Source organism: Lynx canadensis, chromosome C1, assembly GCF_007474595.2.
Source record: "Lynx canadensis isolate LIC74 chromosome C1, mLynCan4.pri.v2, whole genome shotgun sequence".
NCBI classification, from domain to species: Eukaryota; Metazoa; Chordata; class Mammalia; order Carnivora; family Felidae; genus Lynx; species Lynx canadensis.
In genome coordinates, this window is record NC_044310.1 from 1,809,899 (window position 1) to 1,836,957 (window position 27,059).

General features: G+C 64.3%; 1 protein-coding gene across 3 annotated transcripts in view; it reads left to right on the plus strand.

The window, feature by feature from the left end:
• The window catches only part of PRDM16 (PR/SET domain 16), a 44,008-nt gene extending 17,957 nt beyond the window's left edge, over positions 1-26,051 (plus strand). For 2 of the 3 annotated variants that reach the window (XM_032594181.1, XM_030326375.1), the window contains exons 6-14: positions 5,165-6,581; positions 9,342-9,429; positions 12,213-12,382; positions 13,005-13,082; positions 18,875-19,044; positions 19,270-19,444; positions 23,262-23,495; positions 24,318-24,492; positions 25,699-26,051. In XM_032594181.1, the coding sequence (XP_032450072.1) occupies positions 5,165-6,581; positions 9,342-9,429; positions 12,213-12,382; positions 13,005-13,082; positions 18,875-19,044; positions 19,270-19,444; positions 23,262-23,495; positions 24,318-24,492; positions 25,699-25,833 (2,642 nt within the window). In that variant the 3' untranslated portion in view covers positions 25,834-26,051. The remainder of the gene's footprint in view (positions 1-5,164; positions 6,582-9,341; positions 9,430-12,212; positions 12,383-13,004; positions 13,083-18,874; positions 19,045-19,269; positions 19,445-23,261; positions 23,496-24,317; positions 24,493-25,698) is intronic. The other variant, XM_032594182.1, reaches the window with a different exon arrangement.
• Positions 26,052-27,059: the final 1,008 nt, after the last annotated feature.

A 27,059-nucleotide genomic window follows, 5' to 3' on the forward strand; every position in this document is an offset into this window, starting at 1 on the left:
CCCCAGCCCGGCCGCCCCGCTCTCCCTACTCTCCTCTGCACTCACACCCCGGCCGGAGCTCTGCGAGGCGTGAAAATGCCGGTGACGCTCACCGAGTTCTGCTCGTCCCCACAGCGGCCTTTAGGGAGCCCGGCCTGGGTCCCCAGCACTGTCGGGACAGCAGGTGGCGGCCGTAAGTGCCCCTGTCCTCACGGAGCTTACACGCCGTGGAGGAGATAGAGGCTAGACCAGATGAACGATGAGGGCACGTGCGTCCGGCCTATCAGCCCAGACGGGGGCGCGGGCTTAGGAGGCTCTCCGAGTGTCCAGGGTGGCCCAGGCGGGCGCTGGTCCCGTGAGTGCAGGGGGGCCAGGACGGCTTGTGAAACGAGAGGCTTTCTGGTGGACGCCTGGCGGACGGGCGGGTGTGAGGGGGCCCCTGCGGGGGACGGAGGTGCTTGGGACGGGAACTGGGAGCACAGAGGCCTTGAGGCTGGCGTGTGTGGGGGAGTAAGTGAGGGGGACTAAGAGGAGAGGGGCCACGGGTCCCAAGGGCCAGGTCGTGGGGACTTTGTGAGCCAGTGTAGGGTCACCACCCTTATTCTCAAGGAGTTCGGAAGCCACGGAAGATTCCTCTCCACCTGGCAGCGTGCTGAGTTATTCACACGAGACTGTGCTCGGCCATCACGTCAAGTGATTTGCACTGTCGCCAATCACACAAATTGCACTCAGCACCCATCCACACAGACTGTGCAGTCGTCACCCACATCGACTGTGCAGTCGTCACCCACAGGGACTGTGCAGTCGTCACCCACATCGACTGTGCAGTCGTCACCCACACGGACTGTGCAGTTGTCACCCACATCGACTGTGCAGTCATCACCCACACAGACTGTGCAGTCGTCACCCACACAGACTGTGCAGTCGTCACCCACATCGACTGTGCAGTCACCACCCACATGAACTGTGCAGCCATCACCCACACGAACTGTGCAGTCAGTCATCACCCACATCGACTGTGCAGTCCTCACCCACATCGACTGTGCAGTCATCACCCACGTGACCTGTGCAGAGTTATCACCAGAATTGCCTGGACTCATCATCCACATGGGATTGCGTGGGGTCAGCATTTCACAAACACGATCTCATAGCACCCTTCAGGGCCACACTGTCTCCTAGTGGCAGAGAAGGAAACTGAGGCTTGCAGACGTTAGGGGAGCAGGTGCTCAGGGCCACGCTGCAGAGCCTGGATTCTAGCCCAGGCCTGGCCCTTGACCCTGGGCTGGGGGGCTGGAGCCTCTCAGACCCCACAACACCGGTTTGAGGAAGAGGAACTCTGGGAGCTTGAGGACTGGGGGCTGGGGGACGTCTCAGCGATGCTGTTCTGGTGTGGGACACCCAGGGCTGACCAGCCGGTCAGGCCTTTGTCGGGTGGTTGGGGCTGTGCCCTCCTCCTGCTGCTGTCCCCAGCCCAAGCTTCCAGCTGCCCTGCTAGAGATGACCCAGACACCAGCCTTCCTCGGCCGCTCAGCCCCCCAGTCACCTGCAGGTCCTGGATGGAGACCTGTGCGCCCTGGGGTGCACCAGTGGTTCCCCCTGGGGGGGGTCAGGAAGAGGCGAGCGGGTGTGAGTGGGAGCCAGGGGCTGGGACTTGGTGACTGGAGGTGTGTGTCCTGCTTTCTGTGGATGAGGGTCCCAGGGAGTCCCACCGTGGGGCATCGAATAGCAGCTCGGAGTTTCTAAATGAGCTTAAGAGCAGGAAGTCGTGCAGAGGTTCAAAAGCTACCGCCTTTCTGGGCGTGCGGAGAACTCGGCGAAGTCTCCCTGGAGCGTATTTAGTGACAGAAGCTCCAGGGACCGTAGGTCTCTGCCACCGTTCGCACCGCCTGCACAGACTCCCCGTGTGGGTGGGCAGGGCGTGGGGCAGCCTGGCCGGGCCCCCGGGGCCGCAGCTCCCGCGACCGGCTTGCCTGCACACACACGTGCCTCAGATAGGGTGGCACACGCTTGGGAAATGGCACGTAAGTGTGGCTTTGCACGTCCTCCAAACCCCGGCGGAGCCTCCTTCGGCCCGTGGTAAAGGCCGTGTTGGGCTTGGAAAGGCGAACCCGCAAACGAGCGAGGAGGGGCGCAGACAGCGCGCGCCGGTCAGGAAGGACGGGCTGCTTGGAGGGGTGCGGGCTCACGGCAGCGCGGTCACGGGCGTGCCCAGACGGCGTCCACCTGCCGGGCACGCCCTGCGTGGATGCACACGGCAACTGTGGGATCTGCCCAGACTCCCCCAAGCCCTTTCCCCGCTGACCACGCAGGCCGAGGCGGCGTGGCCTCCCAGGGTGCCTCCTGCCCCGCGGAGCGCATCGTGTGCTGGCTGTTTGGGAGGGCGGTGTCGGGCACGCAGGTGGTCAGCCTCCCGTGGGCACTTTCCAGAAAGGGCCCCTCCCTAGAGTGAGTGTCGCGTGGGAGCACATCCGCGCACACACCCTGCGAGCAAAAGACACGCGGTGGCCAGGGCCACTCTGCACCCCGGCAGGGCCGGGGGGCCCCTCTCATGTCCACCGCAGGCCGCACCGGCTCTGAGCCAGCTGCCAGCGTGCGGGTCCGGCCGCCCCGTGAGGATCTCGGGCCCCCAGGAGGGTCCTCGGTAGCCCCAGCGTCCCTCCACACCCTCCACCCTGCGAGCAGAGCGGTGGGAGCCGAGGGGCCCGGACTCCCCACGACCGGGTGCGGGGCCGGCCCTGAGGCCCTGCCGGGAGCTGCCCCGGCGGGTGCGGGGGGGCGTGCGCGAGGCCGGTTCCCAATCTGGGGTTCGTAGCAGCCAGTGACGAGGCACTGGCGAGCCGGGCCGGGGCACAGTGACACGTCACTCGTTCAGCCAGCAAGGGCAGCCCGAGCTGAGGAATGGCCTTGCTCCCCCGAGGCCGGGTGGGCGACCCGAGTGTATTTATAGACCGTCTCCTCTGTATCAGCCGCCTCCCAAAAAGGGCAGATTTGATCCAACGAGGCCGCGCTCTTCCCCCCTCGGCCTAGAACACGTCCCGCCACGCCGACGGCCAGGAAGGCAGGGCCTTTAATATAAATAGATACTGCGATGAAAGCGCGCGATAATCCGGGGCCAGAGCCCCCGCGGCAGGAGCAGGACACCAGGCGGCCGAGGATTTGTGTGAACAAGAGACAGGCTGGAATCACTGTTTCCACTGGGGCTGTGTTTAGGGGGCAAATCGTCCTGCAGAGAGAGACACGTGTGCACGTGCGCTCCTCCCTTTCTGGCTAGAAAAACAAGGAAAGAAAGGAAGCAAAGCTGGTGATTCCGTGACAACACTCGACTCACAAGCCATCGGGGAAATGGGGAGACGGGGTCGCCTGGGCCCGGGGGTCCTGGTGTTCGGCTCTGGCCAGCAGCGCCCCCTCCTGCCGAGAGCAGAGGCCGGTGTCCCCCAGCCTGAGCCTGGTGCTTCTTCACCCCAACCTCTCGCTCTCTCGAACTCGGAACCAGCCCGTCTCCACGCGGCCCGGCTTGGGCTTCCCTCCCGTGCGCACCTTCCAGCCATCCCCCGACGGTCACTACACACAACCAGGGGGCGTGCTCCCACGCCCAGACCCCCTAAGCATCCCCCGAGTGGGCTGGTCCCCCCGAGGCCCCTCTCCCCGGACGGAGAGCAAGAGACTTAATCTGGCAAGTGGGGTTTCCTCTTAGTGGCGGGGACAGTGTCACTGAGGTGGACAGGGTGCAGGTGGGAACCCCGGGGCCCGGGGGGGACTGAAACAGGTGCCTGGGTGGCTGCACACCCGGCAGGGATTCCAGGAGACCTTGGCCCCCACATCACAAACACTCACGTGCACAAACAGCACATGTACCCCACTTTCTCATGGGAAGGTTGAGGCAGGCGCCTGAGACCTGACCGAGTGGGAAGGTGCAGGCAGGTCTCACCAGTGTGTGCCGGTCACCACAGGTCAGCCCCCAGGGTAGGGTGCCCACACACGCTTACATACGTGTGCACACATGCAGGCACACACATACATGCACACGCACACACTCGTGCACACACGTGTGCACAGATAACACGCACTCGTGCAAACACGCATGCAGGCACACGTGTGTGCACACTCATGGGTGTTCGTGCACACAGATACACACTTGTGCAAACACACATGCAGACACACGTGCGTGCACACTCATGGACACTTGTGCACATGCCCACAGAGACACGCACTCATGCAAACATGCAGACACACGCGCGTGCACACTCATCGACACAGTGCCCACAGATACATGCACTCGTGCAAACACACACACAGACACGCGCGTGCATACTCATGGACGCTCGTGCACACGTGCCCACAGATACACGCACTCATGCGAACACGCACGCACACCCATGGACGCTCGTGCCCACAGATACACACACTTGTGCAAACACACATGCAGACACACGTGTATGCACACTCATGGACACTTGTGCACATGCCCACAGAGACACACACTCGTGCAAACACGCACGCAGACACGCGCGTGCACTCATGGACACTCGTACCCACAGATACACGCACTCGTGCACACATGCAGACACGCGCATGCACACTCATTGACACACATGGCCACAGATACACGCACTCGTGCAGACACGCACGTGCACACTCATGGACGCGCGTGCACATGTGCCCACAGATACACTCACTCAAGCAAGCACGCACGCAGACACGCGCGTGCACACTCATTGACACACGTGCCCACAGATACACACTCGTGCAAACACGCAGACACACGTGTGTGCACATTCATGGATGCTCATGCACACGGGCCCACAGATACACGTACTCATGCAAACACGCACGTGCACACTGATGGACGCTCGTGCACACGTGCCCACAGGTACACGCACTCATGCAAACACACACGCAGACACGCGTGTGTGCACACTCATGGATGCTCATGCACACGGGCCCACAGATACACGCACTCACGCAAACACGCACGTGCACACTCATGGACGCTCGTGCACACGTGCCCACAGATACACGCACTCGTGCAAACACACACGCAGACACACGTGCATGCACACGCGCGCACACGCGTGTGCTCGCGCACACAAGCAGTCTGCTCCCGATCGCGGGGCCCCGCCCCCTCCGCCGCAGGGTTTCCCCGTAATTTCATATCGTTTGTCTTTGCTTTGTGCTGATGTTTTAGGTGAGGTCTGCCACAAATCCTACACGCAGTTCTCCAACCTGTGCCGCCACAAGCGGATGCACGCCGACTGCCGCACGCAGATCAAGTGCAAGGACTGCGGGCAGATGTTCAGCACTACCTCCTCCCTCAACAAGCACCGGCGGTTCTGCGAGGGCAAGAACCATTACCCGCCGGGCGGCATCTTCGCCCCGGGCCTGCCCCTCACCCCCAGCCCCATGATGGACAAGGCGAAGCCGCCCCCCAACCTCAACCACGCCGGCCTGGGCTTCAACGAGTACTTCCCGTCCCGGCCGCACCCGGGCGGCCTGCCCTTCTCCGCGGCGGCCCCCCCGTTCCCCGCGCTGGCCCCGGGCTTCCCGGGCATCTTCCCCCCGTCCCTGTACCCCCGGCCGCCCCTGCTACCTCCCACGCCGCTGCTCAAGAGCCCCCTGAACCACACCCAGGACGCCAAGCTCCCCAGCCCCCTGGGGAACCCGGCCCTGCCCCTCGTCTCCGCCGTGGGCAACAGCGGCCAGGGAGCCACGGCCGCCGCGGGGCCTGAGGACAAGTTCGAGCGCCGCCTGGAGGACTCATACGCCGAGAAGCTCAAGACGCGGGGCAGCGACCTGTCCGACGGCAGCGACTTCGAGGACGTCAACACCACGACCGGGACGGACCTGGACACGACCACGGGCACGGGCTCAGACCTGGACAGCGACGCGGACAGCGACCGGGACAAGGCCAAGGACAAGAGCAAGGCGGCCGAGGGCAAGCCCGAGTGCGGGGGCGGCGCGGCGCCCCCGGGCGCCCCGAACAGCGTGGGCGAGGTGCCGGTCTTCTACTCCCAGCACGCCTTTTTCCCGCCGCCCGACGAGCAGCTGCTGGCCGCCTCGGGCGCCGCGGGCGACTCCATCAAGGCCATCGCCTCCATCGCGGAGAAGTACTTTGGCCCCGGCTTCGTGGGCATGCAGGAGAAGAAGCTGGGCTCGCTGCCCTACCACTCTGTGTTCCCCTTCCAGTTCCTGCCCAACTTCCCCCCGGCCCTCTGCCCCTTCGCGGACCGCTCCCTCGCCCACAACTTGCTGGTCAAGGCCGAGCCGAGGTCGCCCCGGGACGCCCTCAAGGTGGGCGGCCCCAGCGCCGAGTCCCCCTTCGACCTCACCACCAAACCAAAAGAGGCAAAGCCCGTGCTGGCCGCGCCCAAGGCGCCCCCGGCGCCAGCGTCCGGGGAAGAACAGCCACTGGACCTGAGCATCGGTAGCCGCGTCCGAGCCAGCCAGAACGGAGGGGGGCGGGAGCCCCGCAAGAACCACGTCTACGGGGAGCGCAAGCTGGGGGCCGGGGAGGGGCTGCCCAAGGCGTGCCCGGCACAGCTGCCCCAGCAGCCCTCCCTGCACTACGCCAAGCCGTCGCCCTTTTTCATGGACCCCATCTACAGGTATTAACATCCCTGCCTTCACCTGCTCTCCCAGAGGGGCCGCCACCGCCCGGCTGGGCGTCTGGGCGTCTGGGCGGGGCCTCCCGGACGCTCGGGGCTCCCTCTCGCGGACAGCCGCTGGGATCCCCGGCCTCCCCTCGGACCCCACCCGGCCCCGCTGTGTCTCCAGCCGCCTTCTCTGGACCAGCTGTGCCTCCTGCAAAACTCAGACCCTTGCTCTTTCCTCCGCTCCCAGTCCCGGTCCCGAGGCCGCCCTCGTGGCCCCTACCCCGCCCCGGAGCCACAGCTGGGGTTCCTGGTGGCCCGGGAGAAAGCAGAGAAGGAGCCGCTGGTCTCCGGGAGTGGGGGGAGGGGGGAGGGGGAGGAGGAGGGGGAAGGAGCAGCTTTGGAGGGTCTGCAAAACACCAGCATCCACCTCTCCGATAGCCCTCCCAGTGAGGGCTTTGATCCCCTCAATTGGGGAGCCCCCTCCCCAATTTCTGGGCAGGCTCCGATCAGGTGGGCTTGTTAGGTGGGAGGGGTCCCGCCGCCACCACACGGTGTCCTGCGGGTGCTGGGCAGGCCGAGCCTCGAGGAGAGGGCGGCCTGGGAGGGGGGCCGGGGGGTCCAGGAAGCAGGCGCCAGGCACAGCTGTGGGGGCTCAGGCTGCCGAGGCCGATACCGCCGGTGCCCGTGTGTGACAAGCCCGTGCGCACACACACACGTGCGTGTACACCTGGTGTTCAGGGAGCACCAGAGCATGTGGCCGCCTTGAAGGCACAGACGCCTGAGTTCCCCAAGGGGCCACTGTGGCCTGGAGACGGTGTGTGAGTGAGGAGCCCACGTCTGCTGAAGGTGCGCATGGGAGAGAATGACGTCAGAGCACGAGCCCGGGCTGGCCCGGCCTCCCACCCGCTGCGCTCAGCACCCGTGGCCCCGGCCGCCTGTGTGTGCGGCCGAGGACTGACGTCGTCACCACAGGAAACGTGGAAAATGCCCCTTTAAGTGTTTGGTGCGGAACACCCCATCCACAGACGGTTTGAGAAAGTTGACCAGACGCTTGCAGAGGAGGGGGTGACTCTCCACCTGCCAAATGCGTCTCCTTAGCTTTCCAGGCCAAACGTGCCTGGCGAAAGGCCTAGAGAGTGCCTGACAGTTCAGTGAGGCTCTCCAGACTGTAGGCACGGCCCTGAGTGCCCCTGGGATGTGCAGAGGACGGCAGGGTGATTGCAGGCTGAGAGACGGGACCTCCCCGTCGGGCCACAGAGCTGGAATCAGCGGGCTGTCAGTTAACTTCTTCCCACCCTGCCCCTGGCCTCCCCGCCCTCTCTTCAGGCCCCCGCTGCGCCCCTCTGCCCCCTCTCACCTGGTTTAGGGCCACAGGCCTTTTACCGGAAGCTGGGTGAGGCCAAGAAGGGGAAGTCCAATCGGGGCTCCTCTGAGAGCCAGCATACCCCTGGCTCTGGCTGTCAGCCCTGGGGTCCATCAGCCGAGGGAGGGGCTGCCTGGGCCCCAGGTTCGGGCACAGACACCAGCGAAATGCCCTAGGGCAAGCTGGCTCCACATGCCTCCCCGCCACGACCAAGCCCATCAGGACAAACGTGCCGTGTTTGGAGGTCCCTCCCCAGGCCAAGGTGTGGGCGGCTGCGACTGCCCACAAACAGGCCGGGCCCTGGGGCTGGGGGCCAGGGCCCCCCTCCTCTCCTGGGTGACTCCAGCAAAACCCTGCACCGTCCCCCACGGGCCGGCCCCCGGGGCCCGTTCACCCCGAACACGTGACCCACAATCCTCCATCCCCCGGGCCGGGCTCAGCTGGCCTTGGATGCTCAGGAACCGGCCTGACACGACTGCCCAGCCTCCTCCCTGGGGTCCCCTGGCTTCAGGGACGATCCACCAACCCCACAGCATCTCGCTCGACGGCCGAGTCCGACACCGCCCAGCTCTGAATAGGGCCTCGGGTAGGCCCCACAGAGCGAGACGCCCTCCAGGCCAGCTTCCCACACGACCAACACCGCCTCTCCGGGGGGAGGCCCTCCACGCCCCCTCCCACGCCCTCTCCCTCCTGGGCCAGGCCGGCGGGCCTGCGCGGCTCCCGGTGGCCCCTGGGACACTCCCAGGGTGGCCATGCTGTCTCCCTGCGGCTCACCCCTCTCCTTGTGCCATGTGTACATCCTGCTCTGGTCGGCGTCCAGCCGGCTCCCGGCTGTGCAGCAGAGCAAGGCCCTGGTGTGGACAAAACGGGAGTGGCTGGTGGGGTTTGCTCAGAGCAGCCGTGTCTGTGTGCAGAGAAGTGGCAGGTCTCCCCAGATGGCACTCTGTGAGTCTCTACCCAGCCCCCCCCCCCGCCCCGAGGGGACTGAGGCTCCGGCCACTTCCTCTGCTTGTCCTATGATGAGTTGTCACCGGCATCTGGGGAATATTCTAGAACTGTCCTCTCCGGCAGCCATTGTGAGCTTTTCGATAGACCCCACGTGGCAGCCATGGGAGGCCCTGAGGACCCCCTGGGACAGCCGCTGGGTGGTTGGTGGACGCTGTGGGGGGGGGGGGTTGGTGGACCTGCAGGGGTGCGGAACCGGGCGTGGGGAGCAGCGGGGGAGGTACAGCAAGCGTTCAGGCAGGTGGCAGCCTGGAGGCCGTGCAGGTGGGCAGGTGGGCTCCTTCACGACACCCCCCACTGTCAGGCGCACAGAGTAGTCGCGGGGGGACACGGATGGGCACCCTCGCTGTGCAGCCCCGGAGGCTCGGTGGGGTACGTAACCCTCTGTGTTGCCTGCCGTCCAGCAGGGTAGAGAAGCGGAAGGTGACAGACCCCGTGGGAGTCCTGAAGGAGAAGTACCTGCGGCCGTCCCCTCTGCTCTTCCACCCCCAGGTAAGACCCAGGGCTGCCGGGGCTCGGGACCCCCCTTCCTGGGGCCAGGTGGGCAGGCAGGGCTCGGGACCCCCCATCCTGGGGCCAGGCAAGAGGGCAGGGCTCGGGACCCCCATCCTGGGGCCAGGTGGGCAGGCAGGGCTCGGGACCCCCCATCCTGGAGCCAGGCAAAAGGGCAGGGCTCGGGACCCCCATCCTGGGGCCAGGTGGGTAGGCAGGGCTCGGGACCCCCCATCCTGGGGCCAGGCAAGAGGGCAGGGCTCGGGACCCCCATCCTGGGCCAGGTGAGTGGGCAGGCCTCAGGACCCCCCATCCTGGGGCCAGGTGGGCAGGCAGGGCTCGGGACCCCCATCCTGGGGCCAGGCAAGAGGGCAGGGCTCGGGACCCCCATCCTGGGCCAGGTGAGTGGGCAGGCCTCAGGACCCCCCATCCTGGGGCCAGGTGGGCAGGCAGGGCTCGGGACCCCCCATCCTGGGGCCAGGCAAGAGGGCTGGGCTCAGAACCCCCGTCCTGGGGCCCTGCAGCCGGGCTGCCCAGACAGACAGGGCTCTGCAGGGGGCAGGCTCCCACACCCAAGGTGTGCCTCAGCTCCCCTGTCCGTCAGACGGCCAGGGGATTGCCACCATGGGTCCCCATGAGCCCGGAAGGATGACAAGGTCCAAGACAAGTGAGGAAGGAGAGTGGTGCTCTGCAGGGCAGCCCCGTGGGTCTCTCGGAGGCGGCCAAAGACCCCAGAGCATGAGGGCACTCACCCACCTAGGTTTCAGGCTCTAGGAGGGGCAGTGAGCCCGCAAGGCCGTGGGCAACAGCTTGGAGACGGTGGGTCCAAGAATTTGGAACATAAGGTGACAGACCCAGGATGTTTATGAGGGAAGACCAGGGTCAGGGGTCTGGGAACATGAATCCCCAAGCCAGGTCGTGGCCACACAGCCCGCCTGCAGGCCTCCCATCCCCCACTCCGGCTTGTCCTCCCAGGGGGTGGGTGCAGAGATGTGGGGGATGCGCAGCAGAGGGGAGAGTTTGTCCACCTGTCCTCACCCCTTGGGGCCGCCCCCACCTCACTTGGGCGTCCTGGTACCTGAACAGTGAGACGACCTGAACCAGACCCCAGGCCGGGCATTGTTCTCTCTCTCTGCGTTTCCCACCTTGGACAAACACCCCCAGTCGGTGAAACCTGCCCCCCGCCTGGGTTCACAGCTAAACTTAGCACCTCCCATTGTTTTGTCGGGGCCATGGGGTTTGCTTAATAACTTCCCCTGATTTTCCTCGGGTCGGGCTGGAAAAAGCCGACAAGCCAGCCAGGCGCATCCTGTGTTTGTGTTTGTGCGGGAGCTCTAGCGGCCCGGAATATCTGATCGGGGGAGCAGGCCCGGCAGGCCGGACCTTCGGGCGGCCTCAGCAAGACCCACCCAGGCCTGAGGAAGAGAGGCCTGGCAGGGGGCCGGCTGCCCATTGTCCCTCCTGCCGCTCCCCCCTGAGCCGAGCCACCCCCGCTCTGCTGCCTGCCCCTGGGCCAGAGCGCAGGGGAGGGGGGGAGGAAGCCTAGGGAGTCACCTAATTAAATGGTCTGAGGTCCGCGGTCACTCGGGCACGATAACTGATGGCCTCTGCAAAGGACAGGGTCACCGCTGTATGAAGACATCAGCCCGCAGCGGCCAAGTGCAGGACTTTGCCAGGGCCTTTCTGACGCCCGACTCAGGGGTGTGCAGCCCCTGGGGCACAGGACGAGGCGGTCCTGCCTGGCCGCGGCCCCCCACCACCTCTGGAGTTGCCAGAGAGTCTGTGTGCAGAGAGCTCCAGAGCCTTTCAAGGCTGCAGCTAAAACTGAGGTGCAAAGCCAGCTGGGCAGCAGTCTGTGCGCCTGGGGTCCCATCGTCCAGGCGGTGGAGGGGCCAGCGAGGAGCCGGGCAGCAGCCGAGGGGCAAGCTGTCAGCGGGGACAGGGAGGGCAGCCCACGGCTGGTGGCATCGTGTGTCCATGCAGCCCCAGCGGCCCCCTCCCCTCTCCTGTCCCCAAACCCTGAGCCCTCGGGGACAGGCACAGTCTGGGACCCTGATCAGAACTCTCCCCACCAGGTGGAAACGGCCAGTGCCGCGTCCTCCTCCCCCAGGCAAGCCCGTGGCATCTCCAAAGCCTGGAGAGGTGGCCCCTCTTATCCAGGTCACCATGTCTGTGCTGGGTCACCTGGGCATCATCCTTTCGAACACTCGGTGCGTCCAGCCTTGGGCAGTCGGATTCCTTCTTAGAACTTTGCCTGCAATCATGGCCCGCTGCCACTAGGCGGTGCTGCCCAGGCCCCTGGTCCCTGTTAACTGAAATGCAGGTAGATTTCTTGATTTTTCACGATTCAAAAAAAAATTGAAGGAAAAGAGAGGAGAGAGAAATCAGACATGATTCTGTCTTTAAACCAAGCTAGGCCCCCAGGAGTGCCGGCCAGGGATGAGGCCAACGGGGAGGGGTGGGGGGTGGGGGTCCCAGGTAAGGCGAGGTGTCATTGCGAGGCAGGAGCCTGCCCCACCGTGTGCCCCTGTCGGGCAGAGAGGCTCCCACGGCCTGGGCCCTGGGCTGAAACGGGGCTCCCAGGGAAGGACGAGCGGCAGGGCTGGCCACAGTGGCCAAGAAGCCCGGAGACGGCCCGTTCTACCCACAGCCTGAGGGCCCGCGCAAGCCTCTTGTCCTGGCCCAGCTGCGCATGTGCTCGGTCGCCGGGAGAGGGGTCCACACTGCTCAGGAGAGGTAGCAGCTCAGGGGGTCCCCCGTCTCTCCCTCTCACCTGCCGACAGATGTCAGCCATCGAGACCATGACAGACAAGCTGGAGAGCTTCGCGGCCATAAAGGCGGAAGCGGGCAGCTCCCTGCAGCCCCTCCCCCACCACCCCTTCAACTTCCGGTCCCCACCCCCCACGCTGTCAGACCCCATCCTCAGGAAGGGCAAGGAGCGGTATACGTGCAGGTAAGGCTGGGCGTGCCCGGGGGGGCGGGGGGCCGGTGGGCGCCCCGCCAGGTGGCCGCAGGTGCCCCGCAGCGGCCGTGAGCCTGAGCGTCCTGGGAAAACTAGGTCAAAGCCAGAGCACAGCGGGGTAGAAGTACACGGTTTGCTCTCCAATGGAGGTCGTTCCCCAGGGATGTGTAGGTGTGGGGTGGCACAAGAGAATGCAGCCTTAACCCAGCCGATCAGAACTCGGAGGGTCCGAAGCCAAGGTGTGCTGGTCAGCGTTTAAGCCCGGTTCTCAGAGCCGGGTGGAAAGCCCAGACGCACAGCCTGTCCCCAGCGGCAGGAGCCCGTTCAACGTGGCTGACATATTGCTGGGGGAGGGGGCGGAGTCCCAGCGGGCCAGAGTAGGTGGGGCCCGTCTGTCCAGCGGCAGGTGCAGGCCTCTCTGTCAAGTTCAGCTGGGCCCTGGGGCTGAAGGACAGACTGCAGTCCTGGGGGCCACAGCCAGGCCACCTGCCCCCCAGCTGTGGGACCTCGGGCCCTAGACAGCGAGTAGGAGGAACCGCAACGGGAAAGGGTGCGGGTGCCCCAGTCCGTGGCAGCCTGACTGCCTAACGGTCCCCCTGCCCTCTCCACCCAGGTACTGTGGCAAGATATTCCCCCGATCGGCAAACCTCACGAGACACCTGAGGACGCACACAGGGGAGCAGCCGTACAGGTAGGAGCCTGTCCCATCGGGGCCGGGGCGGTGGGTAGGCAGGCTCCCGGTGAGACCGTCCCACCCCACCCCCGCCACTTCCCACTCACAGGAAGGTGAGGGTGGGAGCCAGCATGCTCGGGTCAGGTTGCTCCCTGGACCCCAGAGCCGTCCTGTGTCCTGGGGTGTCATAAAGATTAGGCAGGAGGTGGCCAGCAGGCTTTCTGAAGGTTCTTGCCCACCCCCAGAGTCGGGTGCCTGGGAGCAGCTCTCCCACCGCCGCTGTCGACGGGGGCAGGGCGTTCAGAGCAGCACCGGCCAAAGCCAGGGCCACCCCGGGTGGCCTGATGGAGAGACCCCGCCCCACCCCCACCCAGCTCAACTCCCATACGATGGGTGGGTGGTGGGCCAGGGCCGGCACCTAAGGCGGGGCGCGCAGTGGAAAAGGAGCTCCATGCAAATCCGAGTCTGAGCCTGGGCTTGGGGTGTCCTGAGGGACTCTCGGGTCGCTAGCCCTGGATGGAAGCCGTGTGTCTGCTCCCGTCCTGCTCCTCAATGCTGGGCTTCTACCTGCGGGCACACAGCCACCCCGCAAGTGGGTGTGAGAGCCGTCACATCTGTTCCCAAGGGGGGTGAAACGGGGGTGCTGTTTCAAAGATGCTGAGCCAGAGGCTTAGACACCCTGACCTGCCCGGGGGCGGAGCCCATGGCCTCTCTAGGTGACCGTCCTGTCCCCAGAGAAGCAGAGCCTGTCCCTCGGTCCCTGGGGCCTTCATCAGGGGCAGAAGGGATGGGGGTGACATCTGGCTTTCAGGGACGAGCCTGAGAGTTGGCATTTTATTTATTTATTTTTTTAATTTATTTATTTTTGAGAGAGAGAGACAGGGATAGAGCATGAGCGGGGGAGGGGCAGAGAGAGAGGGAGACACAGAATCCGAAACCGGTTCCAGGCTCCCAGCTGTCAGCACAGAGCCCGATGCGGGGATCAAACCCACGAACCGCGAGATCTAGACCTGAGCTGAAGCCGGACGCTTAACCGACCGAGCCACCCAGGTGCCCCGAGAGGTGGCATTTTAAATTTTTTTTTTTTTTTCAACGTTTATTTATTTTTGGGACAGAGAGAGACAGAGCATGAACTGGGGAGGGGCAGAGAGAGAGGGAGACACAGAATCGGAAACAGGCTCCAGGCTCCGAGCCATCAGCCCAGAGCCTGACGCAGGGCTCGAACTCCCGGACCGCGAGATCGTGACCTGGCTGAAGTCGGACGCTTAACCGACTGCGCCACCCAGGCGCCCCGAGAGGTGGCATTTTAAATGAGAGACCGGGTGGCAGTGACCAGGAGGCAAATCAGGGAAAACGCTGGTGTAGATGTCAAGACCTCATTCTGGGGTGTGTCTGGAGAGCGGCAGCTGCTGGGAACTCGGAGTCTGGTTTTAAGTCGGCAGCACAAGATTCCTGTGCCCCGGCCACACAGAGCTTGGAGTTCCCGTCCCTGGGAAGGGCAGCCACGTGGGGTCCCCTCAGGTGTCGTGGTCCTCATGCCCCACCCTGAGATGCGACCACCACGGGGCCATGTCCTGTCCTGCCTGGACAAGTGACAGCTCAGGTCACTCAGCAGTCATCTGCTCAGTGCCCCCAGGCCACCCCAACACGCACGTTCCCCCGTCCCCCCATTCCACAAAGCCTAGCGAAGGGAAGGCTGATTGGGTCTGGCTTCCTCCCTGAAAACGTGTTTTCCTGTAAGGGGAGCCACCTTCTGAACAGTGTTGTGTGTAGGAGCCCCCCCCCCCGCCCCCCGAGGGTCAGGCGGTGTTTATGGAAGAGTTTAATTATCACTGATTTCTTTTGCTCTCTCCAATCTGTGAGTTTCGACTTTCCTAACAATAATTGCTTTGAAAGTTTGCATTGCAAATCCTGACTTTATCTGGCTCAAGGCAGCCCTGTGATGGGGAGGGTGGGGTGTGTGATTTCCCTTTTGACATCACTGGGCGCTTCTGGGATCACTTTGGTCATTGGGAGAATCTACAATGGAGGAGGAAATTTCGTCCGTCTGTCCTCAGAAACTGTCCAGGGGACAGCCCCCCACCCCCCCGCGCCTCCACCAAAAGACAAGGACTCCACCCCACCCCCACCCCGGCAGGGTGAATCCAAACCACCGGCTGCCCACCCGGGGTGAGCTCCCCTTCGGGGCCAGCCCCAGGCGTGCGCCCCTTCCTGTGCCCCTGGAGGCCCCTCGAGGGCAGGAGGAGGGAGGGAGGGCTGCTGGGGTGCTGCAGAGTAGAGACAATCAAACCAGACGACCTCGGGACGCTTCCTTTTAAGCCCTTGCCCGAGATTACCTAAAATCACTCAGAATGTGTTTCAAAGCCCTGACTCTCAGGGAAAGGAAGACCCCTTAGCGTGACTGACAGTCTGTTTCCTGGAGGGAAGGTCAGCCCACCTGCCGGCCCAGTGTCCTCAGCTAATGGCTTCTCCAGGCTTAGAGATCTTTGCCTGAGGTTGGAAGGTGCCAGAAAACACGTGCTCATCTCCGAAAGCTCCAGCAGGTGGGGGGCACGGGGCGCAGTTTGGGCTGGACGGACGTAAACCTGGGCTTGGGGTGAGGGGCTGCTCCTTGCACCCACGCCAGCGCCTCGCCCACGGGTCCCCCCAGGACCCGGGTCACGGTCTGGCGCGGGCCTTCGCGGTCTGGCCAGCGGGCTCCCGGAGGGACACGCGCCTCTCCAGCCGCAGCTCCTTTCCTCCCCGTGAGCCAGGCCCTGTCCCCATCCCCTCAGGTGGCCCAGACCGTCCCCTTGCTTTCCTAGTTCTGATTTTTAGGGCTGGATTTCAAAACTCTCCCTTCGCTTCCCTTCCCCCTGCTTTTACAACTACGCAGAGCATGTCCCCCTGTGATGTCCGGTCCCGGGAAGGACCCTGCGCCTGCCCCCACCCTGTTACCGCGCCTCCGCCTGGCTGGCTTCCCTCGGGTGAGGGTGACCAGGGGTCCTCTCGAGGCCCTCGCTGCATGCTGCCGGGCCACCGGTCATTCCTGGTTGCAGCCAGTGCCATGGCCGTGATGTTCCACAGCCAGGCCATAAATTTCGCCAGCCACTTGTCAGCTTATTTACAAGGCAAACCCCAGCTGCTCAGAGGACGCTGATCCCCCGAAGCCCAGGGCTCCCTGCTCCCCTAAATTTCAAATGGGCTTCTCTATCCGGGCCATTGGTTTAGATTGGAACCAGGAGAGGGCCACACTCAGGGCTCTCTGGGGCCAAATCCAATGTATGGCTCCCCTCCGCCCCCCTCCCCGGCCCCACGGCGGGTGGCGAGAGAGCTCGGTTTACAGTAACGAGACAATCCCGTCCAACCCCGTGTCTGACCGAGGGTGCGCCCCGGCCAGAGCTCGTGGGTCAGGTGGAAGCTGTCAAAGTTTCCTGCATTTCCAAAGAGATGAGAAGGGTGCCGCGTGCGGGTGTGTGTGAGCGCACGCGTAGACAGGCCCCGGGGAGGCCTGTTGTGTGGCCAGGGGGCAGGTGCCCAGCCCAGCATGGCCTCGTACTCGGTCCTTCCTGAGCAATCGCCCTGAAAGCAGGATGGTCGCCTGGGGACCTGTCAGCATCGGGGGCAAGGAGACGTCTGTGACATGAGATGGTGTGTCCAGGGATGTAAAAGCTCTCCTTCCTGGGCCATCCTGAGGGGCAGCCCAGGGCACCCCAGCACTGCTGACCCAGCCGCGTGAAGGGCTCAAGCCTCGGTCCCTGTGCAGCTCACACAGAACAGCAGTGGCGCCCGTGTGGGCTTCCAGGATGGCGGGTCCACGCTGGGGCCAGCGGACGTCGCGAGGCGTGGGAGGAGAGGCTGTGACCAAATCCGCGTGCTTCCAGAGGCCCAGAGGCGGCTTAGCCAGCCCAACAGGGAAGAAGCCGCCAGGCCAGTCCTGGGCTGAGGGGCAGAGAAGGCTGAAGGTCACTCAGGAGTTCGCCAGGGACGGCGGCCCAAGCCGCTCACGTAAAGATCACGAATGGCTCCTTGCCCGCCGACCGTGGGGGACGCCAGAGTCAGCGAAGCCTCGGCCAAGAAGCTTCAGACACCGAATGAGAGAAGCTCCAAAATCGTACCGTGGGAGACCGGGGTCCCCTCTGATGGGGACTCGCCCTGTTTGCCGCGCGTCCGTCCTCAGACCCCCCAGGGGCCGTGAGGCAGGAAGTGGGCTCCCCTGGACGGCTTCATCAAGCTGTCCCTGGGAGCAGGGACAGCTCCGCTCCCGGGTACAGTGCTATCCGCCCGGGGGCTCAGGCAGGAGGCTCCAGCTGCCGGGGGGGGGGGGGGCCTAAAGCTTCCTGCCTCGGGCCCCCCCCAAGTGCACTGTGATGGCCAGACTGCCTGGGCAGGTGTCAAACGTCAGCCGGGCAGGGCAGTGCCCTCAGTGCTCTCAGCCGGGCAGGGCAGTGCCGTGAAGGCCGGCCTCACAGCCTGCCGGCCCGTCCCCGGGTGGGAGGCTGGGGTTTCGAAAGCACCCTCGGGCACGACTCGGTTCCCGTGGCCCAGGGCACGTGAGCATATTCTATGTTGGAGCGATGTTGGAAGGAGGGGCCTCCTGTGGGAACACCACGCTGCCACACTCAGGACAGGTCCCTGGCACCTCCAGCCGCACCCTCCGGAAGAACACACACCTCCATCGCGTGCCATGCTGGGACCTGCTGGGAAGACGGCTCCTGAGAGACTGGGGCGGGGGGGGGCACTGCCTCCTGCCCCCTGCAGAAGCTGTTTGTTTCCAAGACCGGGAAATAATCTAGCCTGCGGACAATGTTGCAAGTGTTCACAGCCTGTGACACAGCCAGGCTTCCCTGGAGGCCTTCTGAGGACCAGGCGCGCACACACATGCACGTGCACTCCTGCACACGAACGCTCGCGCGTGCACACACCTGCACATGGGCACACACACATGTGCACCTGAACACGACTGCATCAGGTCCCCTCTGCTCGGACTTCCGCCACCAGGAGGCGCTGGCGCGGCTCTGCAGACGTGTGGTGGCGGCTGTCGGGCCACCCTCCCTCCAGCTCTAGCTGGGCCGCTGTTTCTGGCTTCTGGGTGTGGATATTTCCCTCAACTGGGAGAATAGCCTCCCCTTCCTGCCCTCGGGGCCTGCGAGCAAAGGCCGCGCCCGCCCCAGGCCCCCACACCGAGGGGGCACCGCTCAGGTCACGGACACTCTGAGGGACCCGACTGAGGCGCCGGTGGAGGGAGCGTCGTTCTCGGATTTTTTCAGTGCTCGGCCCGGGCCCGCGATCACCGTCCGCAGAGGGGCAGGGACGCGAGGCGATCGCGTGGGGCCCGCGGGACCCTCGCGGTCCGTGTCAGGGAGGCGGGGGACGGCCTCTGGGGAAGTTGGGGCAGCCCCCGGCCCCCAGTTAGTGAATTGGCACGCGAGGCCCCACGTGCCCGCAGACCCACTAAAAGGCGGCCGGGTCCAGGCCAGCTCTCCCCATACCAGAGTGGGGGGGGGGGGGTCTCTTCGCCTTCTCTCCGACGGGAGGAAGGTGGCCGGGAGCAGGATGCAGGCTCCTCCTTGGGGGGTACGAGGGAAAAGCATCGAGAGGCTTCCATGGTGCTCGGCTGCCCCCTTGAGGCTGCTGGGAGTGCGGCCCTCGGGCAGCGGGGAGGGGGGACCCGGGTGCACCGGCGGCCCCGCCCAGGGGGCCCCCTGCGGCGGCAGCAGCACCGGGTGAGTCCCCACCGCCCGCCCCCCTGCCCGGCCTGCCGGGAGGCAGGGGCGGGGCGTCTGCGAGGCTGCGGGGCGGGGCTTCTCTGAGGCGCGCGTGTCTTCCAGGTGTAAGTACTGCGACCGCTCCTTCAGCATCTCCTCCAACCTGCAGCGGCACGTCCGGAACATCCACAACAAGGAGAAGCCCTTCAAGTGCCACCTGTGCAACCGCTGCTTCGGGCAGCAGACCAACCTGGACCGGCACCTCAAGAAGCACGAGCACGAGCACGCCCCAGGTGGGCTGTGGGCATGGGGTGGGGGGGGGAGGGAAGGAGGAGGAGGGAGAAGACAGGGAAGGGGAGGGGGAAGGGGAGAGGAGAAGAGAGGGGAGAGGAGGGGAGAGAGAAGGGAGGGGAGGGGGAGGAGAGGAGGGGAGAGACTGGAGGGAGAGGAAGGGGAGGGGAGGGCTCAGCTGAGGGATGCTCTTTCTCTGATGCTCCCCCCCCCCCCCGTCCCCACAGTGAGCCAGCACTCCGGGGTCCTCACAAACCACCTGGGGACCAGTGCCTCCTCCCCCGCGTCCGAGTCAGACAACCATGCACTTTTAGACGAGAAAGAGGACTCCTATTTCTCTGAAATCAGAAACTTTATTGCCAATAGTGAGATGAACCAAGCATCAACGCGAACAGACAAACGGTAAGAAGTCCATTCCGGACCCCAAGCCCACCTGCGTGGCCACGCCCAGAGCAGGGACACCCCACCCAGCCCCAAGTCTCGATGAGTAGGGGCCCGCAGCACAGGGTGAGACCGATGGGCACCGTTGTGGCCCGGCTCTGCCCCCTGCACGTGGCGGGGGGTGGGGGGGGCTTCGGCCAGGGGGTCCCCTCCCGCCTCGGTCTCTGGTGGTGACAGTAAGCACCCAGGCTGAGGGTGCGCGCCGTGTGCTTACAGCCTCACTGAGCTGCCGGCGTGCTTTGGCTTGGGCGTCACGGGCGTGCCGCGGAGCACAGGCTGGGTGAGGGCTCTGGCGTGAGTTCTGCCATGGATGTGAGAGTCTAGAACATTTCTGTGGAGTCCGAGGCACTGCAGGTTTCCAAACAGGAGCGCCGCCCCTTTAAACACACATGTGCGCACGTGTGCGCACACGAAGTCACACGTGCATGCATACATATGCATGCACACGACGGCATACATGTGTGCGTGTATGTACGTGTGTGCACACACACGTACATACGTGTGCACATGCAAACCCATGCACACATGTCTGCATCTGCATGAAATCGCACACGTGCACACATGTATACACATACCCGCAAATATATGCACATGTGCTGACACATGAACACATGTGCATATGTATATAGACACGTGAAGTTACCCACATGCTTACACACATGTGTATATTTACACACATATATACATGTACACACATACATACACACCACATATATACATGCACATGCACACAGATGCATGCACACATGCACGTGCACACACACTCGTGTGCACATGCACACCACATATATACATGCACATGCACGCACAATGCACATACACACACGCACTCACGTACGTGCACACACACACACTTCGTATGCACATGCACACGGTCGCAGAAAAATGGCAGAATTCAGATTCGAGATGTGGAGGGTGTACTGCACAACCCTGGATCCCAAGGCTCACGGTGTGGCGTTTACTCTGGGGGTCCCTTCTGGAAGGACCCGTCAGACCCCCAGGAAGACATTCTCCTTGCGTAAAAGCTGGGGCCAGACCAGCCGGCAGAAAACCAGAGACGCTGCAAACTTCAAGTGGCCTTGGGGTGCGAGCCCCTAATTCTGCAGAGGAAGACAGCCTGGTGAAGTGTGTGTGTGGGGGGGGGGCTGCTCCAGCCACAAAGCCGGGCCTGGAACCTGGGCCCAGAGCCCTGGCCCTTAGGCTGCCCACAGGAGAGCCACCCAAGACAGAGGCCGACGAAGAGCCTACAAGGACTTGTCAGTGGCATCCACCACGGGGTGGGCGGCCATGCCAGGGTGAGCCCAGGAGCGCCGGGAAGACCTTCACGCCTAGAGCCCGGGTGGCCTAGCTCTTCGCCGTGAGGACCAGAAACCCGGCAGGACAGAGGGGAGAGGAGACGGCATCACCCTAACCTTCTCCACGGAGCGTCTCAACCGGGGCTTCCCGTCCAGCCCCCGCGGGAGGGGCGGGAGGCGAGGCTCAGACAGAGGAGACTGGGCCCCACGTCCCTCAGAAAGCCCGGGACGGAGCTGGCCACAGACCCAGGCCCTCGGATGGCCTGTCCCGCTGAGACCCTGTCCCCGGGAGCTGGGGAACCTCCAGGAGATGTCCCACGTCATCGCCAGAAGTGAGAACCACGATCACAGTTGACACGAAGCCACCACCCTGCGTCAGGTGCTGAGACGTTGGCGGTTCTGTGTGGGGCCGACACTGACATTATCGGGTTCTCGTCCGGAACCAGTTTCCTTCTCTTGATCGTCAAGGAGAATCTAGGGATGCCAGGCTCCCTGGCCCCAGAAGCGCTTAAATACCTGGGCTGAACTGTGTCCCCCGCCAAATCCTGACCCCTAGTACCTCAGAACGTCACCTCGTTTGGAGATAGGGTCTTTACCGATGTAATTGGTTAAGATGAGGTCACCAGGGTGGCTCCCAGTGCCACGCGATGTCGTGAAAGAAGAGATTAGGACACAGAACACACGGGGAGAAGCCGTGTCAAGATGCAGCAGAGATGGGAGATGGGGAGATACACCTACAGCCATCGGGCGCCACGGATCGCCTGCCAAACGCCAGCGGCTGTGGGAGGCCCGGACAGTTGTCCCTGAGCCTCAGAAGGAACCAGGCCCGCCTGCACCCGGGTCTCAGACTCCAGCCTCCAGAACCAGGAGAGTCCGGGCTCCAGTTGTGCAAGCCCAGCCCCGGCGCTGGGTCACGGTGGCCCCGGGACGTCACCTGCCACAGGTGCCCGCTCTGTCTGAAGCTGACGCCAGCCTGCGGGACCCCATCCTCTGTCCCTGCTGCCCCCCACTGAGTGCTCCTGGTGGATACAGGCCTCCTGCGCGGGGCTGCGGTCCCTGCTCCCAAACAGAGGGGCCCATATATAGAAACTGCAGAGCACCGTTAACTCCGATTAGACATGCACAGGGCCACCTGCTGAACACAGTCCCGGCCCCCAAGACAGCCACCTGCACAGTTCATCCCACCCTCACACCACCGAGGGGGCACAGGCTCCGAGATGGCAAGGTCACCCACCAGAGAGCCAGGGACAAAGGCAAGACCCGGGTCCCGGCCCGTGTCACTTGGCTCCAGAGCCCTTGCCCCTGGCGGATGGACGCGTGCCTGGTGACAGTGCGAGGGGCCGTCGAGAAGGGAGACGTCAAGGGTTCTGCACGTCCGGGAGGGCCGGTCATGTGTCAGCATCTTATACTTCCTCCAGGAAAGGCAAGGGTGGAAAATGAGCATGGCCGACAGCCTGGAGATCGGGGACCTCCCGGCCCAGTCCGTCTGCACAGATCCCTGAGTGTGGAGGCCAGCAGTCACTCGGAAGTGACACCCCCTCTACCTGATGCCCAGACCAGGACCCCGGTCTCCCCTGACCTCAGTGGATGGATTCCTGTGGGCCATGTGAGCTCCAGGAGGAACGGGGTCTGGGGGCTCTGAACTCCGGCCCACCTGCCAGGATCTTCAGAAAGAAACGAGAAGGCTCACCATCACTCAGCTTGGGTTTTTTCCTTTTTTTTTTTTTTTTTTAAGTTTTTATTTATTTTGAGAGAGAGAGAGAGCAGGGGAGGGGCAGAGAGAGAGGGAGAATTCCACACAGCAGACCTGCCTTGGGGCTTGAACCCGTGAACGTTGAGACCAAGACCTGAGCTGAGATCAAGAGTCAGACGATTAGCTGGCTGAGCCACCCAGGTCCCCTGGGTGTTTTCTTCTTAATAACGAGGATCCAGAGTGGAAAAGTGTCACCCAGCCAGAGTCACTAGGAGGGAGATGTGGGGTCTGGGCTGCAGGCGGGAGGCCAGCGCCTCCGAAACAAACTCGTCTGGGTGGGTTTCCCTGGCTGACAGCAACCCAGCCCTCACCCTACAGAGCCCTAGGCCCCCAGAGCCTCTGTCCGCAGAGGCCCCCTCACCCTGGGTTGCCGGTGTCCCTGTGTCCTCGTGGCTGGCCAGGAGGAGCCAGCAAGGGCCGATCAGCAAACCTCCCCAAGGGTACCCCTTGTGCAGTGCCCAACCCCAGCTCCAGCGCCCAAGACCCCCTTCCCCGCTAGACTGGCCGTGGCCTCCCTCCCTGACGCGCACATCCTGAATCCCTGCTCTCGCCCCTGCCACGCCCTCGCTCACACTCCTCAAGGGGCTGCTGAGGCCGAGGGTTCCGACAATGCAGGCTCTTTCCATGGGGGGGGGGGGGGGGGTGAAGACAGCTGTGGGGAGAGAGCCGACCGGAGCCCAGTCAGAGGCCTTGTGGGCCCCGGGGCTAACTCCCTCCCCTGTCCCTTCAGGCCGGAGGTCCAGGACCTGGACGGCAACTCCCAGTGTCCGGGCCTGGCCAGCGGGAAGCCGGAGGACGTGGAGGAGGAGGAGGAGGAAGAGGAGGAGGAGGACGACGACAGTCTGGCGGGGAAGTCCCAGGACGACACCGTGTCCCCCACGCCCGAACCCCAGGGTGCCTATGAGGACGAGGAGGACGAGGATCCGCCCACCTCCCTGGCCGTGGGCTTCGAACACACGCGAAGGTGGGGGCCACGCCCGGGCAGCCTGACCTGCTAGGGCCCGGGCCAGGGAGGAGCCTGAACATCGTGAGGGCGACCTCGCTCTCAGGCCACCCGAGGCCCCAGCATCCTCCTGGTTGGGTTCACCCCGGTTCCCAGCAGGTGTCTCCACCGCGGTGGGACTTCCACCCACAGGCTGCGAGGCCCAGCCCGAGGCAGGGGGTCAGGGGCTGGCCCGCCCCCTCCCACACACACTTCCCAAGCATTGGGGGGGGGGGGGCAGGCACGCTCCCGAGCTGAGCGGGAGCTGGTCCGTAGCGACACGGCCTCCGTCCCGCGGCCGGGGCAGTGGCGTCTGGCCTCCAGCGGGCTGAGCACTGGCGGTTTGCAAGCAGGGCAGGCCGGACCCCTTCCCGCGCCGCCCGGCTGCTCACTGCCTTTGTCGGGCACCAGGGATGCGGCCAGCACTCCAGACGGTCCTGGGGGAGCCCTGCAGGGACTGCCCGTTTCCCCTCGCCCCTGGGTCCTGGGAGCGGGAGCCCCCGCGCCCTTCAGAGCGGCCCCCCAATCTGTCCTCCGTCCCCAGAGCCCCGGGCACCCCCCGCCTGCTGCTTGCGGTGTGTGCACGCCCTCGCCCCCTCCGGTGGCCTCCGTCCGCGGCCCTCCTGCATCTGTGTGGCTTCTGTCCAGGTGTCGACGTGTCTGTGTGTCCGTCTCCTTGTGCATGTGGCTCGCGGAGGTGCCATGGCGTGCATGCAGGCACGGAGCCGGCCGTGGGGCATCAGAGAGGCGGCCAGAGGCCAGACCAGCTAACGCCAGGCCCCCTCTCCCCGGTCATTGGTGCAGGTGTGTTGAGGAGCAACCAGGCGGTCTGTTAGCTTTGGAGCCGATGCCGACTTTTGGGAAGGGGCTCGATCTGCGCAGAGCAGCTGAGGAAGCGTTTGAAGTTAAAGATGTGCTTAATCCCACCTTAGACTCTGAGACTTTAAAGCAGACACTGTACAGGCAGGCTAAGAACCAGGTAGGTACCGAGCAGAGCCCCCCACCCCCGGCACCCCCAGGCCAGGTGGCAGGTGGCGGCCGCGCCTCCTCTCGTGGTGGCTATCCTGGGCCTAGGGCACGCCAGGACTGCTGTCCCGGGGCCCACTGCATCGGCTAGAGACGGCCAAGCCACCGCCCCTCCCCCGCGAGCAGGGGTGGGGCAGGGAGAGGTTGAGGCAGATGAACGGGAACCGGGCATTCCCGGACGCGTGGGTCGCTGCCCTCTCGTCCCCGGTGACAGGCGCCCGCGGCCGGGCGTCCAGCCTTGAAGCCGGGCGGGCCTTCCTCCCTCTCCGATTCAAGCACGAATGGCTGGCGGCCCAGGCTTCTCTTGACGAAGCCCCCTCTCACACAGCCACTCGTTCCACAATGGAGCTCCGACAGGGTCAGCGAGGGCGTCAGGGTGGGCCTCGACCCCCCCCTTCTGTAGCGCAGGCGGCCGCAGGGCCCTGCTTCCTGCTTTCATCCGTCTAGAGGGGCGGGGTCTCCGTCGGCCCACCCCTGAGTCTCGGCAAAAACCGTCTGCGTGTCTGTCTTTGTCTTTTTACTAATCCTGTCCAGAGTGTAAACCCGGGTGGGAGGAGGGTCGGCCTTCCCCCGCCCCGCTCTGCTCCGGTTGGTCCCCAGGTCCCATTACCTCGTGCCCTGTGTCTTGTAGCAGAATTGTCCCGTGGGCCAGCCACGCCCCAGGCCCAGAAACGCGTCGGCGCCCAGCTCAGACCAGCTGTGCGTCCGCTTCCCCGGGTCGCCCCGCGCTGTCCCCACGGTTGTCCAGACGGGCAGCCCCCAGGCCCACCGGTGCCCCCCAGACAGACACTGCCTCTTGTCGACCACCAGCAACTCCCAGGGCCCTCGAAAAAGTGGGGGTGGGGCAGGGGGAGCACCGCAAAGAGCCGAGGGGCCCCTGTGCACAGAGGCCAGCCAGGACCACGTCTTCTTGCCGCTGTCTGCACGGGAGCCCAGCAGACACTCACCCCGCCACCTCCCACCACATCTTCCGCTTCCGGGCCCCAGGGGAGAGTCTGGATCTGCGCAAGGCTAAGCCCAGCCAGAGGGCAACGGGGCGCTAGGAAGGGGCCCTCTGGGATCTGCAGAACCCCAGCTCACGCAGCTCACCTGCCTGTTGTGTGTGTGTGTGTGTGTGTGTGTGTGTGTGCACGTGTGTCCTTGTCCTCTCCCCGGCCAGGCGTATGCAATGATGCTGTCCCTCTCCGAGGAGGCTCCTCTCCACACCTCTTCCCAGAGCCCTCTGGACGCCTGGTTAAACATCACGGGAGCCACGCCAGAGTCCGGAGCCTTTAACCCCATCAACCACCTCTGACGGGCCCAGGACGGGCTGGGGTCTGAGTCCAAGCAAGGCATCGTGGGGCCCCGACGTCCCAACAGAAGTCCCGGCTGCGGGAGATGGAGAAGTGAGCCTTGGGGAGCGGCGTGGCCTGGGCCAGAGAGACCCCCCATCACCTGTGTGTACATACCCCCAGACACCCCCCCCCCCCCCCACACACACACACACTATGGTTCAGCTCTAACTTTTCCGGTGAAAACTCAGAACCCAGGAGTCGCTGAGCGGTCCTGGAGCCCCACCGTCTAAGAATTGGTCTCCGGAACAGCGTTCCAGAAATGGTACAACGCACGGCCGGCCACGTGCGGCTCGCGGGAGCTGCTCACGGAACCGACCCGCCGGGTGAGGGCGGGATTTCAGTCCCAAACTGAAGCCAGCCGGGCCACCTTGGCACCCGCCTGGTGCCTCGGAAAGGAACGGACAGACACGGGTGTGCCCTGGAAAGGGAGATCGCCCCAACGATTTTTATAATGAGAATCACGAGAGTAACCCTTTTGGTAATCTTATTGACGACAGAGTCTATTTAAGCATGTGGTTTTAAAAATAGACAGTATTTTTTAAAGAATCGAAAAATGACTTGCAAATTGTTTTTTAAGAGTAATTTTGCATTGCTTTGAAATCTCAGCCTATTTGCAAGCCCACACTGGGAACTGGTACCGTGTTTGGGTGTGCTCTTTATACTGTAGATAACGGAGAAATTTTCTATCCCTGACCGTGTTTGTAAAGCCGTGATTCTGCCCCCCCCCCACCACCCCAGCCCCGCGCAGAACCAAGGGGGCTGGGGCCCTCCCCTGGGAGCAGTTTCAGACTGTACCTCGGAATTCTTAGACGTGGTGTCCTGGGCTGGCCCAAGGCTGGGAGGTGCATGTGGCATGTGAGTCATGCCTGTGGCCCCCACCAAGACCCCCCCGATTGAACGGGGAAGGTGGGAGCCGCGGCTCTGGTCCCCTGTGCAAGGGTGGGCTTGGCATCCCACGCTCCTGCCCACACGGCCTGCACATCAGCCACACCCACGCCGGCCACCCTGCCGAAGGGGGGCCCCGCTGGCCACACCGGGTCTCCAGCCCGACCCCCACCCGCACCGTCAGACGGACAAGGGGGAGAGTGGGCATCCCCCGTGGCCGCCGTGGGGCGCGTTCTGCGGCTCCCCTGCCCGAGGCCGCCCGCCAGGCTCTGTGCCCGCGTGAGACCCGGGCTCCAGGACA